The sequence below is a fragment of the Petromyzon marinus genome, chromosome 24 (assembly GCF_048934315.1).
Source record: "Petromyzon marinus isolate PM22_M1 ecotype Great Lakes invasive population chromosome 24, UKy_Petmar_22M1.pri1.0, whole genome shotgun sequence".
NCBI lineage: Eukaryota > Metazoa > Chordata > Hyperoartia > Petromyzontiformes > Petromyzontidae > Petromyzon > Petromyzon marinus.
In genome coordinates this window covers 1502229-1522949 of record NC_133690.1, presented here as the reverse complement: position 1 = coordinate 1522949, position 20721 = coordinate 1502229, and the positions used below count along the sequence as shown (strand labels likewise).

Here is a 20721-nt window from a genome sequence, read left to right as displayed (position 1 = left end):
ATAAAAAATCAAGACATCAAAAACATTACAATTTTCATTTAATAATATTAATTCTGTATATGTTCATAAATAAAGGAACCATTTTCAGTAGTTTTACAAACTTAAATGAAAAGGTTGATTTGAAAAATGATTATTTAACATATTACACATTTTGAGAATTAAAAAGTATCGACCAATACCCCGCGGCAGCAAATCGGTGACACTCAAAGGCTGTTTGGTCCTCCCCGCGGTGATGAATTACACTTGGAAATAAACGACAGCTGACGCCAACGCTTACATGAATAATTTAATGTCCGAAGTACATCTCAACATATTGCACAAACATTGCGGGTATCACATTTTTTTTCATTTAAATGGCTGTGCTCACATTTGTTTCAAATTACAATAAAATCACGTGTACAAAATTTTACATTGCACTATACAGACAATCAAAACCCACACACGGCATAACCGAGCAAAATTACGACAACAAGGGATTCTAATCTACCACCGACGCACACGGCCACCGCACTGCAGCCCTGCTTGCATGCACACACCCTCGGGGAAGCGTGTACCAAGGGGAATGAATGCATCGGTAAACTGGCCCGAGGAGCATGTACGGGGTTGTGCAGGTTCCACCATCCCTGCCCCAGAATTAATTGCCCCATAGTGAATTGCCCACACGTAGGTGAACAACCACTACGGCGTTCCCCGTGCCCTATGCCTCGTAGAAGTGAATGTGGTAATTATACATTCACGTATTTAAATTCCCATCCTACCTTCACTCCCAAAATTAGCATCTAATCAATGTCACAGCTCTGTAAAAAAAAACGAAGCTCTGAGCTGAAAGAATCGCCATTACCAGCGATGGCCATTGTTGTAGATCATTTTGTTGGCTGCAGTGTGGCAGCTGGAGCTCAGGCATGGAATCAGCATGAACTAAAAAAAAATCCTAACAAAATTCATACATGTAAGGCTCCACAATATTACTCCAGGACTTCTTTTCAAAAAGTTTTATGTTCAGATTAGTAAATATCATTTTATAATTAATTCCCTTTTATAATAATAATTTCGACTTGTAACACGCTACACAATATTCGCTCAATCTCGAAGAGGGAGAATGACTCAGAGGTGCGAGGAGCTATGGATTGCGCGAAAAAGGCAGCCAGGTGAGCCAGCATCGACTTCCCCCTCCCCCCAAGCTCTGCAATATCCAATATACAAAGGTGTTTCACATGGACGAATCTGGAGCATCCAGGAGAAAAAACCATGTGTGGGAGGGGGCAACACTCTATCCCATACAAATGGAACAGGTGTTGTCCACATTTGCATTACAGCCTTCTAAGAAAGGGTATGGCACCTCGATTCCCATGGGAAGGGCGTTTCACAGTATTTGTGCGATCCACCAACCCTCACCTCCACTGCTTAAATACAGGTATGTGTAACTACCACCACCTGGCAAATATATATACGTCGAGGCAAGGAGTGGGTAAGGTGTCCAAATCTACCATAATATAAGGAACATAAGAATCACGCATACAGAGACTGAAATATGGTGGGAAGTGGTCAATTTTAACCATGGATGGAATTGCACTTCTTACAACGCTTGCACGCGGCCCTCAGAAAAATAAGATTCTGAACCTTTGCTCCCCTACCAATCGTAGCACGGAATTATAATGATCCCCTATGTAGTAGCCGACTGTGTCAATTTGAATTAACTGGAAACACTGGAATGTGATTGCCATTGTGAACCAGAACATTTCACCATCGTCTGGTGCTTCCAATGGATGTTTGTGGATGTGCCGGCGCGGTTATCACCGCGCCACGGGACGTCATGGAGCAGTGTGTGCATGGAAGCGGTAGCGTCGCCATGAGGGGCACCCGACCGCATTTTATTTAACAAACTAGTTGAAGTTTAAAACTACCAAAATTGTAAAAAAAAAAAATCTGAATCACACTCATCCAACGGACAATCTAGTAAATAATCCGAAGCGCAAGCTTGCGTCACTAAAAGCCACATCCCCGACAAAAATCGTCCGGAAAGCGTTGCAACAAGGAAGGGAAGATCACAAAGCAGAACGTTTACATGAATATGTAAATGCAATGGCAGGCTTGGATCAGTGCAGCCATCGCAATACGACGGCACCTGTTTCGTGCTAAGCCACTCTTAAAAGTTGCCTAAATCACTGCCGCACTTCCCAGAACATCTCATTTAAACTAACCCTGTTTGGAGACAACTTGTCTATGAAGGACACTTAAATTGGCAACATCAGTGGTCATCATTACACAGATTGTTCAGTATAATTCTAACACACTCAACTGTATTTGCCAGCCAATTCTTCAAATGCTCTGTCATAAATAACTTGAGGACTTTTCAGGCAGACGATTGAGGCCAAATGAGCTCTCCCTTTAGACCAAACATAGTGCACAGGGTGCAGCACTACTGCTGATGTTTCTCTAATCATTCGAACACGAGAATCCTGCTTCGCGATGTTTGGTCAATTCCCTCTCGATTAGGGCCTGAAGAAAACTCACACGCTAAAACCATAACGATAATAAATAAAAACCTACTTGTTTTACTGCCCCATGCCGATACTACTTTGGTAGCCAGCAGACGAGTTTATCATGCACATCGAGGTTATCGGCTTCCCACAAAGTGGAACTCGTCAACAAGTTGTACCGAGTGAACCCCTAAGCTGGGATGTGAACTCGTGAGCTCCCACTTGTGTGTCAAGCACTTTGCCAGGGCGTCACCCAGGCGGTCGTGTGTCCGATTCGAACATACTTTGAGAAATATGATTTTGCTATCGTAATGTATACTTGTTGATGGGTTATTTCCCTTAACAATCATTGGGAATTTACACTTGAGGAGATTTAGACGTTACTGTCCTTGTGCTGTTTTTACCATAAAATTCAGCCTTGCGTGGAACTCCAATAGACGAAAGAAGACGATTCTATAGCATGCGACTGCGCGGCGGTTGACATCGATGTCGATTGCGACGGATACAAACGTCGTTTCACGACTGTCTCGTACTACAACCACAGCCACCGTTCTTGACCAAGTGGCAGAAACATCAGCACACTGCCCGTCAGGCTAGCTGCACTCTCACACACATTTACTCCTCTAATTATTATTGTTATTATTGAGTTGGTAATTACATTTTCATAATCAACGTTAAATTAACTTTTCTACTTATGAGAATTGTTTTAAAATGGCTCTTTGCTGACGTACTTTGGATATGACGTAGCCTCACTTGTCAACATGACGCCATCGCATGTAGTTCCCACAAACAATTATACATTTTGCAGGAGCACTTGACATAATATTAACACATTTTCAAAAACTTAACCCCTTGGTGTTTGTAATAAATCCACGTTCGCGAGCCTGCAACCTCACAGCGATGAAGGTAAAAAGTAAAAGTCTACGTTGTGGACTGTTAGGCCAAGGCTGAGATGCAGTATTTGTACCCGGTCTGCAAAGCCACAGAGACAAGTGGACTCATACGGAAAGTTGGAACATTGGCAGTCGAGGGGATGGAAATCCTGCGGTCTGGTGCACCAAGATCACCCGGAACAATGCAACATTGGGTGGGCCTCATCACAACAGGACAATGCATACTGCCTGCATCGGCGACCAGAGCGTGTTTCCCTGCTTCGCAGCAGCACAAAATTAGCAGCGAGTGTCAGAATCTGCAGCTACAGGAGACACGACAGCGGGCGGTGCACGCAGGAGGAGCAGGCCAATGGATCGTAACGCTCATTCATTCCACTAAATGCACTGTGCACAATCTTCGAAAGAGTGAAAGATGCAGGAGTCGCGTGAAGCAAGATATGTTTTTTTGTACATTATTCCAAGCGCCTCATTACGTGACCGGCACTGCACGAGGACATTCTGGAGCCAAGTACGTAAAATATTTAAAATGCTCACGCTACAGCAGGGAAACATGCATCTAGTCGCTGGTGCAGTATGCTTCCTCGTGTTCTCTCCAACCCGAAACTCTGCAGAGCACACCTCCCTCAATTCCTATACCACGAACCCGCTCTCCCATATCATCACCCTTTGCCTACATGACATCCACCTCACTTCAAAGCCACTCCATCACAAAAAAAACCTGCAGCAGTCTATGGAAAGCCAAGAATAAATTACTTAAGAAAACTTCAGTTTTAAAAGCTCATACACACAGTGTCTATGAAACGACTTGCCTTATACAGTACGTGACTACGTAGCGCGAAAATTTGCCATTGCATGTCGCTCGGTCAAACGGTGTAGAGTGAAAATCACGACAAAAGCGTAAAGCGTGTGCATGAGGGACACACAGGCAATACCACCACTACCACCAGTGTGGTGTCTGTAACAATGCATGTAACCATGAAACCGGCAGCAGATTACCAGGATCATTAATACACGAGTACACATGCAATATTTGAAAGCCATTCTCCAGTCACTTGCCGACTTAAAATCAGACGCAGATTATTTTTGCCACGATAGTGAACTATTCAAGTGTTTCACCTGGGATGTGTTGCGAGCTTGCGCTCAAAGGACAACACGTGGGACATTGCAACGGTTTTTCTCCATACATAGCTGCAATCACATCAAGAAACATCGATAGAAATACACGTTCAAAATAGTGTTACATGTTAATGATTTAAACATGGATAAGTGTATTGGCGAATCAAGTTAATAACAATATTTGAAATTTTGCAGTTCAAATGCATCAGATCTATAACGCAATACAAAAATCTGTGCTTTGACAGATTATATACAGTCACTCTACATAGTTTGGTCGTAAATATTTCGTCTTTAATGCCTCTTGTCAAACGGAATGGAATTGCTTCTTCTGCTCTACAATATTTCACTGCTACTCTCTCAATAAATTATCATGTGGTATATCAATGTATTGATTTGCAAACATGGATGTAAATGAGTTTTGATGCTATTTGGCAAAAAGGAAATATAAAACCTGAATTATTTTGTGATAACATTCATTCAAAACATTTGTTCGTTTCAACTCTGAGACCTTTAGCAATAGATCGGTCACTGTAATTAATGATACAAAGAGCCTTCCCGACAGTGTGCATGAAAGTACAAGCTGTCCGTATTTAATCACGTGTTCTGTTAATTTACTCAGACTTTGCTTTACGTGGCAGAGTTTCAAAATGCGGCTTTCATCGCTTTTAAGTGATTCGCGTGACGATCAGTGGTCACTCGACACTCGGTAGTCACTGGACACTCGGTGGTCACTCAACGCTCGGTGGTCACTCGGCGCTCGGTGGTCACTGGACACTCGGTGGTCACTCGATTCGCGTGACGATCAGTGGTCACTGGACACTCGGTGGTCACTGGACACTCGGTGGTCACTCAACGCTCGGTGGTCACTCGGCGCTCGGTGGTCACTCAACGCTCGGTGGTCACTCGGCGCTCGGTGGTCACTGGACACTCAGTGGTCACTCGACACTCGGTGGTCACTGGACACTCGGTGGTCACTGGACACTCGGTGGTCACTCGACACTCGGTGGTCACTCGACACTCGGTGGTCACTGGACACTCGGTAGTCACTCGGCGCTCGGTGGTCACTCGATTCGTGTGACACTCGGTGGTCACTCGACACTCGGTGGTCACTCGGCGCTCGGTGGTCACTCGACACTCGGTGGTCACTCGACACTCGGTGGTCACTCGGCGCTCGGTGGTCACTGGACACTCGGTGGTCACTGGACACTCGGTGGTCACTCGGCGCTCGGTGGTCACTGGACACTCGGTAGTCACTCGATTCGCGTGACACTCGGTGGTCACTCGGCACTCGGTGGTCACTGGACACTCGGTAGTCACTCGGCGCTCGGTGGTCACTCGATTCGCGTGACACTCGGTGGTCACTCGACACTCGGTGGTCACTCGGCGCTCGGTGGTCACTCGACACTCGGTGGTCACTCGACACTCGGTGGTCACTCGGCGCTCGGTGGTCACTGGACACTCGGTGGTCACTGGACACTCGGTGGTCACTCGGCGCTCGGTGGTCACTGGACACTCGGTGGTCACTCGGCACTCGGTGGTCACTCGACACAGTCGTCGCGTCTGTGATACAAGACCCACAAGGAAGGCTGCACCGTGAATTTCCATCAGCAGTCTACTTACATAATATAAGTTAATGAGTTTATTGTAAGTAAAGCTGATACTCCATTGTTTATCACAACAATACACATATCATGATTAGTTAATCAAGTCACTGAATAGGAGATTTTAGGATAAACATTTTCCTCGCACACACTTTATTTTTATTTATTTCCCTCTACCCATATCCCCTACGCTCGCTACGGTATTGTGCTTCGTTTATTCCCTCAGAGCTCTTCTAACAGGTGGTGCAGTCGTGTGAGTATTTAATGGATTGATGCTCTCAGTGAACCACAAGTCCTGACCAAGCACAACTCCACTTGCCATCGGCTTATGAACCTGGCACAGGCCTTCCTTGGGTCAGCTCTAAGTAAGATGTGTGCCCAATATGGCCAATATCAGTACTGGGGAGACAAAGGTGGCTGAGCTTGTTCCTGGCCACGCCACATTCTCATGTGCTGTGCCAGTCTTAGAATGTGCTGACCGTATATTCACAATCTCATACTATGCATTTAACAACAAACACTATATCTGTCAGTTAAACAGTACACATGCTGCACATATATACATTTTAATAATGTATAGGGAAAGCAGTGGATTAACAAAAGGGCTATACTTGCATATATACATGAGGGGTAGTAAATAGAGTGCTGGAATGCAGTACACTGCGCAGCACGTCCAGAGTACTTCCAGTGGCTGGAAACCCCAGGCTCTGCCATGGTCCCTTGTGCCCAGTTATTTTTGGGGTGCCAGGGTGACGAGATGTTAACTACCTCGCTGGTACACAGGTGGTCGTGGGTTCGATCCCGACCCTGACGCCTGCTGCTGCTGTATATTTGGAATTTGCATGTTCTCGCCACAGTCGCATGGATTTATCTCTGGGTCCTCTGGGTTTTCCCTACGCATTTATAAACATATGTTTAGAGTTACAAAAGCTTCAAATCAAGTTTTTATATGTTTAGAGTATTTGGCGCTATAAATTTGCACGTGATAAGCCACTACGTTTAGCTATCATTTGTGGTCAGGTGGCTTCTGAAAAAGAGCTATATTGCTCGGTGAGCCTGACCTGGTAAAACATAAAAAATAGTATATATTCTTGGTTCTTTCGGTAAAGTCACGTAGAAGGGAAACAATAAAATAATAAAAATATAAAAACAATAAAATTCTCACGACGTTTCGACTGCAACACAAGCAATCATCATCAGGTGTGAAAACCACAACAAGAAAATTTGAAAAAAGTGGCGGTTTTGTGTTGCAGTCGAAACGTCGTGATAATTTTATTGTTTTATATTTTTATTATTTTATTGTTTCCCTTCTACGTGACTTTACCGAAAGAACCAAGAATATGAATCCCTGCAGTCACGAAAGCTTTAAATCAAAATATAAAAATAGTAGTTAGTAATAGTTTTATAGAGTATTAGAGGGAGCTCTGATTATTAGGTATGCAGACGATCACACGCTGATATTATCCATCACATGTTGATATGGCAAGTGTGACTGAAAATTGCTTCGTGTCTGCGATGACAGATTTTTCATGCAATTTTCTGTATGGCAGTTTCCACTTCGTGCAGCAATTTAAATCTTTCTAGTCGAACTGAATAGTTTTAAAATGCACAGTGCTTGTAAAAAGTCAAACCGTCCCTTGCATGCACTTACTTGTAATCATGTCACTCTTGAAAATTACAATATAGTAATAAGATGCTTTGCACACTGAGTACTCGCATAAATAAAATTAAGGTTAATGTTTTGCCTTTCTACTGAAATTAAATAATACCCTATTCTGTACATCAGCTGAAGGATTCCAGAATAATATCTGCAGTAGAATTTCATTACAAGCAAGTGAAGGCTGGTTTCACCATCAGCAAGGAGTGACCTCGAGACCCCATTAACACCAAAATATACTTGCACATGTGCATAGCATATGGTGATTCAGGAATTTTTCTGCACCAGTGCATTATTACAATTAGTTTTAGTGGGGGTTCATTACATAGCAAAAATATATATAATCGTGCAGGCTTCTTGGATTCCAAGTTCAAGCTTCCCTGTGACTGCACAGATCTTAGATTGTTACTGCTTAAACTCCAGTTCGGAATGGAGTTTGATTTCATTATAAAAAACTGTTTTGGTGATTATACCGCACAGCGAACAAAAATCTGTGTGATGAGCACATATGTGAGAGATCTGCCATGACTCTGTGGCCTACAACAACGAGCAACTTAAACACCTGACAGCAGAAACATAAATACCAATAAATGTTTCAAATGTATATACCATGATACTGAAGTATTTTGTTCAAATTTGTAATTGAAGCTCAGCATTAAACCTTAGTAAACATTTGATTAGTAAACATTACAATAAATACGGTACTTCTAAACATGTACCTCGTGGGAAAAAAAATTCATCCGCCAGATTGCAGTTTCCTAAAATCCTCAATCGGTTGGCGAAGTGATTGCCGTGCAGTCGCAGCGAGAAAGACGGCGCAATCCAATCACAGCGCAAGTGAGGACCCGCAACACCCGCCCTGCGACTTGGAGTTGTACTGTCAATGCATGTGTGCTTCTCAAACGTTTAAAATAGGTGCCTGGCGACTCGGGCAGCATGCGTTTATACAACATAGCTCGAAAACACAAAAACAAAGGTCCCCGTATAGTCTTTAAAAGACTGTTGGGGGACGTGCTGTTAGCGAGCACATCACATGTACATACCAACAATCACATTAAAACGGCAAAAAAACTATTAACATAGTTTGTGTTCTCTTGCGATAAACACCCGTTTCACGTATACATTGAGAAAGAACCCAGTACCACAACAACCCAAAAACAAGATTATTTTATTACCCTTTTGTGTGGGAATGTTTGTTATAGTTTCACAATTGGTGTAGAGCTAAAGCATGATCCTGTTCTCAAACTGAGTTTAAAGTCACCCTAGTGATGAGCAGGGGAATAACCCTAGAGAGAGACACTGCAGAAGGGGCGTGTGGTCGTGGCAATATTTTCATAACCAATAGATCCATTTGTGAAATTGAATTTCAACTCTTGCGTACAAGTTAGGACACACAGTCTCTAGCTGAAACCCCATTGCCACACACCTATTGCCCCTGCCCACAGGCATTATGGAAGATCATACGACCCTTCATGTGGGATCACATTACTGTGTGATTTACACTGCCCCCAAAGGACAACGATGGCTTAGTTACGAAAGGATTTCTCATTCAAAAATATTTGGAACAGATATCTCACCTACCAACATGACATGAATAAGGCTCACACCAAGTGCACCTGAAATTGTTCCTTGTCGTGTAATGCAATACACAATTATCAACTAAATTATAGAATGTTACAGTACAGCAGTAATCAATTAATTGTGTACATTGCTGCATTAGGCACAAGGCACATTAGTGCTTCGTAAGTGATGTATGTATAATGCAGAAATGTGTTTGTTTTGCTGGTGCATTGTTAGTATGATGGTACGAAATATTGTAATGTCTTGGACGCTCTGTGTCGACTTTTAAATGATCAGTGGTGGCTCTATGAAGTCGACACAAAACCCCTGCATGCCTCACTAAAATGCAAGCCAGTGTTTAAATGTATTTAGATAGTTTATTCATCCTCATTAAAAGGGAAACAGTGGCTTGTTTGGTGGAGCATTTAGCAGTGTCCTCTCCTCTCCTAGTGCCGGTGGTGTCATTGCCTCTACTGGATACTCTTCCTGCCTCCATTGTCACTTTGAGTAATTAGGATCCCACCACCTTGTTGTGGGGGCATTGCCTCTACGAGGGACTCATCAGCCTTGGCTAGGTGTACCACATAACCCTAAAGCAGAGCTCTTTTAGCCATCACTACTTACAAAGAAATCCCACTCGTAAAACTTGCCCTCGCCCAAAGCGGGCGCAGGGGTTGGATCTGAGGTGGCATTTACGGCATTGGCCAAGATGGCTGCTTAGTCGATGGCTCAGAGTGCACAGCTTGCCGTGGTGCACCCCGAGATCGTGGAGCCAATAGTGCAACGCTACATGTGCGCGCTACGACTTTCAAATCGACTTTCATGATCAGGCATTCTCTATCCACTGCTCGTTGAAAGCGTCCCTGAAGATGTCCCCTGAGGCAAGTTTCCTCCTCTGGCTGCCGATACGTCGCCAGTCTCGCCCCTTAGACATCGCCTCTTATCACGCCACGTCCTGCCCAGGCCCATTTAATGTTCTTAACATTCAACATGATCTCTCTCCTTTGTATTTGTTCCCGTGTCTCTCGGTCTCTCGGTGGACTTCCACGCGTGCACCTCTCCACACCTCTGCACACTTTGCAGCTTGTATTCTTTGTGAGTGTCCATGTTTCTGAAGATCTGAGGCAGCTGTGCACTGACCAAAATTTAAATACCAGTCCATAAATAACTACAGGAGAAAGGATTTAATCTTGATTTGAAGCTTTCGTGACTGCAGGAATCCATACTCTTTGGTTCTTTAGGTAAAGTCACGTAGGTATAAAATAAAATAAATCACGATTTAAAGCTTTCGTGACTGCAATGATTCATCTTCTTTGGTTCTTTCGGTAAAGTCACGTAGAATGAGAATAAAATAATAAATTGATAAAATAAAATAACACAATAATATTCTCACGACGTTTCGGCCACAACACAAGCGGCCTTCATCAGGTGAAGGGACGAGACTGTCTGGTAGGACAGCGCTGTCCGAAAGGGACGAGACTGTCTGGTAGGACAGCGCTGTCCTACCAGACAGTCTCGTCCCTTCACCTGATGAAGGCCGCTTGTGTTGTGGCCGAAACGTCGTGAGAATATTATTGTGTTATTTTATTTTATCAATTTATTATTTTATTCTCATTCTACGTGACTTTACCGAAAGAACCAAAGAAGATGAAAATAAATCACGTTTCCGGCGCAACACAAGCGTCCGTCATCAGGTGGAAAAAGCACGGTCTGCTGCTGAGGTAGACTGTTTTAACCGAAAGTACCAAAGAGTAGAGAGAGGATTTGTTCAGCTCAACAATAAAAAAAACAAAGAACACAGTTTATACGGGGAGCATGATTGCATGGTTTCCAGAGCTTTATGAAGACCAAGTACAATTCTGGATTAACCTAGATAACTAAGCTTTTAGCAAATTAGTAAATTACCGCATTTCTCCTGCCAGCTGTCATAACAAATTATGCGTGACCTCTAAACATGTGTAGTTCACAGAGGTAGATCGAACACTCCCTTTTCACACTTTTATCAATGACTTAAGTATGGTCGTTCAATCCTGACGATTGCGTTTATATGCTGATGATACGGTGTTGTACACTTGTGGCCCAAACCCAGCCGAGTGTTGGGAATTCCTAAAGAGTAATTATTTTTAGGTAATTGAGGTTTGGTTTTATTGTCAAAAACTGACATTGAAACCTCAAAAACAGTATATGTGTATTTTTCTAATTAGCCTGTTAATATTGAAGCGTCCATTACATTTAATAATGGTATACCATTAGATAGGGTCAATGCATTTAAATACCTTGGCCTTTGGATTTGCGAGCCTAATATTTAACACATTAATCTAAAGGCAGAATCTGGGATTTTGGTACAAACGCAAGTTGGCCATGAGTCATTCACTGAGGCCTCGTCTATTCAAGGCAGTGATACTCCCAGTCTTTGACTATTCCGATATATTCTATCAATGCAGCTCGATTAGGGGCTTGAATGGTCTTGATGTTACTTTTTATTCTTACCTCCGTTTGATCTCAGATGCCAGGTACCTCACTTCACGAAGCACCTTAATTAACTCACTAAATTAAATCTCAGCAGATGGAAGGAAAAGGTACTCTTATCCTGTTTATACACTACATTTTATTTTACCAAAAAAAAATTCATCTAAATCAATGGAGTTCATGTACTACTTTTAAATCGCAAAAAATTTCCTCGCAGCGTTCAGTTGATGCTCACGGTGTTTTAAATTAAATAATAATACTAGCAGCCTGGTTGGGCATTGGAACAGTGTACCGAGTAGTATGATGACTATTGATGAGATTTCATTTTTAAAAATATGTTATTGTAATTCTTATTTTAATAATATACAGTGAGGGAAAAAAGTATTTGATCCCCTGCTGATTTTGTACATTTGCCCACTGACAAAGAAATGATCAGTCTATAATTTTAATGGTAGATTTATTTTAACAGTGTGAGAGAGAATAACAACAACAAAATCCAGAAAAACGCATGTCAAAAATGTTATAAATTGATTTGCATTTTAATGAGGGAAATAAGTATTTGACCCCTCTGCAAAACATGACTTAGTACTTGGTGGCAAAACCCTTGTTGGCAATCAAAGAGGTCAGACGTTTCTTGTAGTTGACCACCAGGTTTGCACACATCTCAGGAGGGATTTTGTCCCACTCCTCTTTGCAGATCTTCTCCAAGTCATTAAGGTTTCGAGGCTGACGTTTGGAAACTCGAACCTTCAGCTCCCTCCACAGATTTTCTATGGGATTAAGGTCTGGAGACTGGCTAGGCCACTCCAGGACCTTAATGTGCTTCTTCTTGAGCCACTCCTTTGTTGCCTTGGCCGTGTGTTTTGGGTCATTGTCGTGCTGGAATACCCATCCACGACCAATTTTCAATGCCCTGGCTGAGGGAAGGAGGTTCTCACCCAAGATTTGACGGTACATGGCCCCGTCCATCGTCCCTTTGATGCGGTGAAGTTGTCCTGTCCCCTTAGCAGAAAAACACCCCCAAAGCATGTTTCCACCTCCATGTTTGACGGTGGGGATGGTGTTCTTGGGGTCATAGGCAGCATTCCTCCTCCTCCTAACACGGCGAGTTGAGTTGATGCCAAAGAGCTCCATTTTGGTCTCATCTGACCACAACACTTTCACCCAGTTGTCCTCTGAATCATTCAGATGTTCATTGGCAAACTTCAGACGGGCATGTATATGTGCTTTCTTGAGCAGGGGGACCTTGCAGGCGCTGCAGGATTTCAGTCCTTCACGGCGTAGTGTGTTACCAATTGTTTCCTTGGTGACTATGGTCCCAGCTGCTTTGAGATCATTGACAAGATCCTCCCGTGTAGTTCTTGGCTGATTCCTCACCGTTCTCGGCTGATTCCTCACCGTTCTCATTATCATTGCAACTCCACGAGGTGAGATCTTGCATAGAGCCCCAGGCCGAGGGAGAGTGACAGTTCTTTTGTGTTTCTTCCATGTACGAATAATCGCACCAACTGTTGTCACCTTCTCACCAAGCTGCTTGCCAATGGTATTGTAGCCCATTCCAGCCTTGTGTAGTTCTACAATCTTGTCCCTGACATCCTTGGAGAGCTCTTTGGCCTTGGCCATGGTGGAGGGTTTGGAATCTGATTTGATTCATTGCTTCTGAGGACAGGTGTCTTTTATTTTTGACATACGTTTTTCTGGATTTTTTGTTGTTGTTATTCTGTCTCTCACTGTTCAAATAAACCTACCATTAAAATTATAGACTGATAATTTCTTTGTCAGTGGGCAAACGTACAAAATCAGCAGGGGATCAAATACTTTTTTCCCTCACTGTACATGTTTTGTGTCTCTTAACTGCGATTTTTTAATATGTTATTGTTCAATCTTGACTTAAAGCTTTCGTGACTGCAGGAATTCATACTCTTTGGGTCTTTCGGTAAAGTCACGTAGATAGAAAACTAATAAAAGAATAAAAAATCACGACGTTTCGATCGCAACACAAGCAATCGTCTTCAGGTTTGCATAGTCCCTTCGTCTTGGAGAATCAATTTCATGTGTGCCGACAGCGTTAAAACAATGATCAGCCACGGCAGAGGTGTTGGTCCTACCATGTTTCAGATCCGCCTTGTGTTCGCGAACACGGTCTGAGACATGTCGCTTAGTTTCCCCAACGAAATTGATTTCTCCAAGACGAAGGTACTATGCAAACCCACTGTCTATCAACAAAGATTTGTTCATGAAGCCATCCAGTAATATAAACACAGACACAATTTCAACAGAGAAGATGGGTACAAACTGATCAATCATTGGAAGGACGTTATTAACCAGGTAAAGTTATAACTGGCTGTGATGCTTCCATTCTACTTGCCTATGTTAGCAGTTATTTCCGACTCTCTGAGTCAAGGCCGTAATTATAATATATATTGGGGGGGTCACATCCCGCCCAATATTCAAATATGCTAAAAATGTCCCCCCAAATATATTGCTATAAAATAGATGTATGTTAATATGATTGTGGTTATGGTTGTACTTTATTAATCCCTAATCTCTGCCATTACATACAATGAAACAAGAAATAGTAAAAAAGAAAAAATAGGGCAATGGAAGACAATATACTATTCGACATTATTGTAAAAAATAAAGAAAAAGTCCATCCTATGTGTGAAATAATTTTTTTTAATATTTTAGGCAGGAAATGGCAGGAAATGAGTTTTCAAATTTAAAATTTTTTCTAGGGGGAGGGACCCCAGACCCCCTGGAAAATTTGGTCCCCCCCCCAATGTTGACTCCATGGCTACGGCCTTGCTCTGAGTTACATTACCTTGTTAAATGTCTTTACATTAACAGGCTAAATGTCTCACTAACAAAGCTGCTGTTCCCTTTTCCGTGATGCGGCAGTGGCGCTCGTTGTTTAATAGGCTGAATGTGTCTCATTAACACAGCCGCTACTGCGGGAGCCATCTCACATTGACATTCTAATCTCTAATCTCTAGCAATACAATGGCTTCTTCAGCACTGTAACCATGGGGTTACATTAACACATTGACATGCGAATCTCTAGCAACACAACAGCCGAGGTATACCTAGCTCTGCGATCTTACATTTACATACTTGCAAATGCCATCTCTAGCCCTGCCCACTTATCCTTGGGTTGTACCCATCTCAAACCTATATAACTTTTGGCAGCAGTAAGTCTCTCGCTATATTTCTTCCTGCCTCATTAGTCCACCTGCTGTATTGCTTGTGTTGCGATCGAGACGTCGTGATTTTTTAAGTTATTTTATTATTTTTCTATCGACATGACTTTACTGACAGACCGAAAGAGTATGTTATTGTTAGTTGTAATGTTATGTCAGAAACACTTAGTGAAAAGTGGGCTCAATTTTGCCCAATTCTGGCCAGCTGGCTCAAACACTTCATAAACAAAGAAACTTAACGACCCATTAACACTAATGCAGTAAACAGCCCTGGATACAGAGCCAGAATTGACAGGGTTGTGTAAATATGAATTACAACTATTAGTTGTGCCCTTCTTTCAGTCTCCCAGCTGAGATTCATACACTTTTGGCTGTGAAGCAAGATGCAGTGATTGTATTGTACATGAGGAGGTACATTATATTTTTGGTAGCTCACAGCTAGACTTGAGGGACAAGTCTCTGTGTTCTAGTCAACATTTCCAAGGCATCAGGCAGCGTGATGTTGCCCCATTGGGCTAAGTATTTTCAAACCAGCTGACCTCTCACTTGGTACGGTACTTCTAGACACCACAGTTATTGTTTGTTAATGCCCAGTGAATAACTACAGAGGAAAACCCCACATCACAAAGTGTCAATCTACTCCATACAGGGACATCCGTCTGCCTTGGCATACATAACAAACATTTCCACCCCAATCTCCTTTGCACTCATGGTAATCAGATATTAAAAACCATGTATTTATCACACACGTGGAAACCATCTCCCTGTAAACATCACTGCAACAGACTGGCTCAAAGAGTATTTTGAAATGTTAAGTCCAGGGGCATGGGTGCTGTGCAAATCTCACGGTGCACAGAACTTGCCAGAAGTTGACAGCCCCTGACCTTCGAAGTTATAATGGGCCATTAGCACGACCTGATTATTGTAGGCAATTCGAGGATATATTTTTAAATAGCCGATAACAGATAAAATGGCACAATTATATATTGTGATACAGGGCACTCTCCCGAGTGCCTGCCTCAGCAGTGCACTCGGCAGATGCCAAGAATTTTTAATTAAAGCTTTTGTGACTGCAGGGATTCATATTCTTGGTTCTTTCGGTAAAGTCACATAGAAGGGAAACAATAAAATAATAAAAATATAAAACAATAAATTCTCACGACGTTTTGACTGCAACACAAGCAATCATCATCAGGTGTGAAAACCACAGCAATAAAATTTGAAAAAGTGGAGGTTTTTTTTTTACGTTAGCACCACGGAGAGCGGTTTGGCAGTTATTCAGATGGACGAGTCCATCTATGTTCGGAAAAGAGGAGGGGGGAGACGAAAATAATGGATGCGGTCTGAAAGCCACCGTAAGCGTGAACAATCAATTAAGACCCGAAATGGTTTATCAAATCCTTCCAATGATTGCAAAGCCAGAATCCATCTTATTGGTTGAAATTGTCTCTTGTGTTTGTATATGTGGATAGCCTCATGAACGAATCTTTCATGGTAGCCAGATGGCTTGCAAAGAACCTCTGTCTTGGAGAAGTCAATGTCATGTGAGCCCACTGAATTATAACAGTGATCTGCCATGGCCGAGGTGTTGGTCCTACCGTGTTTTAGGTCTGCTTTGTGTTCACGAATGTGGTACGAGACATGTCGTTTGGTTTTTCCAATGTAACTACTACCACAGAGGCAACTTAGTTTGTAGACGCCAGGGTACTGTATGTCCAGAATCACATCTTTTACAGACGGAACCAGATCACGGATTTTATGTAATGTGTTGAATCGGACCTGGATCTTGTGTTTATTCAAGATTTTGGAGATCTTTTTTGTGATCCCCGCAATGTAGGGTAAAGTGATGGTTTTGAAAGGCTCCTTAAGAGGGTCCTTCTTCATGGTTGGAGTGATAGCTTTGCGGATTGTGTAGTCGGAGTAACCATTAGCCTTAAGAGCTTGGTGTACGTGCTTGAGTTCACTGGCTATGTGTTCCTGGTCGGATATGCATTGGGCTCTATGGTGCAGAGTCTTGATGAGGGAATTGTTCTGGGATGGATGGTGGTGGGAATCCGATTTCAGGTAAGCATCCGTATGGGTAGCTTTCCTGTAGACAGAGTGGCTTATTGAACCATCAGGTCTCTTTTTTATTAGGACATCCAAAAAAGGTCGCTTACAATAATCTTACCCATCTGTTAAATTCGAAATTTAATAGGGTTTATGCTTTAAATGATCTCGACTACATTTAAGTCAAATTGATAAATGTATTATTTCATTTAAACAAAGTCCAATGTGGACGTTATCTGCACGAATATTCACTTTGCTGGCACTGACTATAAACCAACTCACCAGTCGGTGCATTTACAAGCTTCAGCTATTCACATAAAACGTGGCACCTACCAAAAGGGAGCTTAACATAAACATGAATTGCATGTAGGCTGCTGAAAGAAGGACCCACACAACTCCTATAGAGTCTGGTTTTTGTCAGTGTTTAATTGTGCATTACCACTCATTATTTATTTACCCCAAAATACCCGACTGAATATGAAGAATCCTATTAAAAAAGGGGCCCTGCTTAGGATCTTAGATCAGTACATTGAATAAATTAGAGTGTGTGGAAGGACAGTACAGCAAGTCCGTTTCCAACAGACATCCTATCGACCTACAGCATTACAGGCATGCACCACTCAAACAGCACTGTCCACATGTCGAAATTTGTGGGTTAGAGGTACGGAGGCTCACCGATCCACACCCTCAGAGTTAACTGTGCATAGACACTGACTCTTAAGACACAATTTTTTCTGTGATTTATAGTTTGTATGGCTGGGAATGCATGGAAACAACATCTACGATTATCATGGATCAGATATTTCCTTAGCTCCAGCTAAGGGTGCGGGGTGGTTCACTCTGGCGCACGTTACTGTGCAGAGAAAACTCGGGGAAACGAGGTTTTCGTGCAGCATAGAGCAGCGCACAATCGATGTGCTACCTCACTTACACCACGCTCAGTGTGCAACAAAATACACTGACATAATCAAAGTGCAGAGGCACTAGCGCCAGTCCCTTAGGTGCATGGCCTAGAGAGCCATTGTTTAGATGCTTCACATAGTCAACGTCTACTTAAATGTTCTAAGTACCAAACTCCAGAGCAAGTGAACGACCAAGTCAGTAGGAAATATTGATCCAATCTAATAGGTCATCAGAGGTTTTTTTTTTTAGCAGAGACGTGCAGCTGCCAAACCCGCTGTCACGTTTGCCCTAAATAAGTGCCGACGTGAGCAACAATAATGCGTGGGCGGGCGTGCAAGCGTGTGTGCGACGCTCACTAGCGAAGGGCGATCTGCGAGTGGCCACTCTGGGGTTTGTGAAGGGATGCCGCCGAAACGCGCAGTGGCCAAATTTCAAAACAACGACGTAAATTGTGAGTCGGATCAGTGTGTAGGGAAACAATAGCGAGTGTGATAAAAAAAAGTAAAGAAACAAGGGTGAGTAGTGATGTGGAAGCAGCAGCCGGTGTATGTATTTAGTGCAAAAAATATGGAAAAACCCACGCCAATAAGTTAATATTTAAAATTGCTACTCATAGCTAGAGATTCATACCTTGCCTAGATCATGTACAATTAATAAAAAAACACAATCAATGTCTACCTAAAGTACACTTAAATTAATTTAAAGCTGTTATAATTAGTGTTGATTCAACAAAATATAATATTTCACAGTCACAATAACACTAATCAAATGTCCGTTGTTCACAGATGTAGCCACTAAGGTTCATGTGCGTACCCACAAGCAATAGAATCCCATCCCCACTCTCATCCCTTCCCCTGCCATGCTCAGCAGAATAGCCAGGAACAAAATGCACGGAGAGGGTATCGCAATCCACAACTTACTTGCATCAGATTGTGCAATGCTTAGCATCAGGGAAAAGCATAACTAGCATTCTGCAAGCACAAGCCAGTGGCTATCGCATAGTCACTGGTGTTTATGCATCTTGGAATCTCATAGGAGACATAGGCATCTATGTTCTCCAACCTCAAAAGTTATGCTGCGTTCTTGAAAGAAGCAATGTGTTCTGTAAACCCACAAAAACTACAGAGGGTTCATACAGCAATATCTTTCATGTCTTAATTTTCTATGGGGGGGTATTTTAGATGTGAGAGGTGAGCGACAGTGTAGTGTACGCAGGGCTGACACATGACAGGGATCATGCATGCGCACTGCAAGGGAGTATAGCCAGGACCAGTGTGGCCCCTAGGGGAGATGGACAAATACCGCAAATCATCACAAGGCTTAAACTATCGTCTCAGGAACAGGGAGACGAGGGCCGACACCCCACAGGCGCAGGGCATGAAGCAGCATCTCAGCTGGGCACAAGCAGGTGGCCACCGGCACACGTGTCCGTGTGACCCCAGATATTGCTCACAGTAAACCCACACCTGTTTTCATTTGTCGGCAAAGCCATTAGTAGAATCATTATGCGACTAAACTATCATGTGCTAAGTGCAAACCAAAATATCGCAACACTAAAGGGATTCAATATCTAATCTTGATTTGAGGCTTTCGTGACTGCAGGAATTCATACTCGCTTGTTGTTGCGATATAAACGGCGTGATCTATTATTTTTATTTTATTTATTTTAATTTTAAATTTCCATCTACGTGACTTTCCCGAAATAACCAAAGAGTATGATTCAATATCTGTTTCTCTTAAAATAAGGTGTGTAAAATAAATATAAAGTCGAAATAATTAAAACATAGCATTGGTTTAACTATGGAGCAGCAGTATTCAGTGTCCCGTCTCAGTGACAGGACAGATGATTTCTTAACGCCGTTCACCTTCGCACAATAGACCCCCTGCTCACGCCGACGTGCGTGCATGCATGCGTGCATGCGTGTGTGCGCGACTCACTGTCCAACGCCCCACTGCAGAAGGCACCTCTGGTGGCCGCGTGCTGCGTGCGTGCGAGCCGAGCTGGCGCGCGCACACACACCCACGGCGCCACCTCCCTGCTACACCCCCAAAGCTCATGGCTCGATCCTAGCAGCTCTACCCACGAGATCACCCCCCCCCCCCACCACCAAATTAAAGAACGTCTGTGCGTGGATTGTCACACTGCTTGCGCATTCGAGCTAGCGCTCTCGCCTGGGTGCACGTCGAGTAGGGCACGCGTGTGCTCAGTGGATGAGCCCTCTGGATGTATGGCTGGACCTCGTACAGCTGTTATGTTGAGCCGGATATATGTGTAACGGGGTATATGTTCCCTCTAAAAATGACCACTTGTCGAGCGTGTGTATATAGCTGGTGAAGGTGACACAGTATACGTTAATCTGGGATAGCGTGTAACTGGTGAAGACAACTAAAATAGGCATAGCTGTACGTGTACCCAAGTGTAAACTTGTGTGAGTGTATGTGTCTCTATGAGCTTGCAAGTATAAGTGTATCTGTCCTTGTGTGTTTGTGTGTGTGTATATATGCACCCAGGTGTAAGTATATCTACGTGTGTGTGTAGGGCTTGTCAGGCTGCGTATGTTGATGTACGTTGTGGCTGACAGGCCCACAACAATGGCTCTCCGCATCATGGCCGCCCACTCTAGCTGCGCTCTGGCGCTGCTAGTGGAAGTAGTCGATGATCATCTCACCGACGCCAAAGAAGTAGATGACCTGCACGATGCCGAAGAGGGGCGCGATGACGAGCGCGCGGCAGCCACCGCCCTTAAAGAAGGCACGGCCGCCCTCCTTCGCCAGGATTTTCCTGCATGTCAGAAA

At 43.2% G+C, this 20721-nt stretch overlaps 1 protein-coding gene across 2 annotated transcripts in view; it reads right to left on the bottom strand.

Moving 5' to 3' along the window:
* Positions 1-273: 273 nt before the first annotated feature.
* LOC116945470 (mitochondrial glutamate carrier 1-like) overlaps positions 274-20721 on the bottom strand; it is a 103780-nt gene continuing 83332 nt past the window's right edge. For both annotated transcript variants that reach the window (XM_032959792.2, XM_032959791.2), the window contains one exon: positions 274-20707. In XM_032959792.2, coding sequence (XP_032815683.1) covers positions 20566-20707 — 142 coding nt within the window. In that variant the 3' untranslated portion in view covers positions 274-20565. The remainder of the gene's footprint in view (positions 20708-20721) is intronic.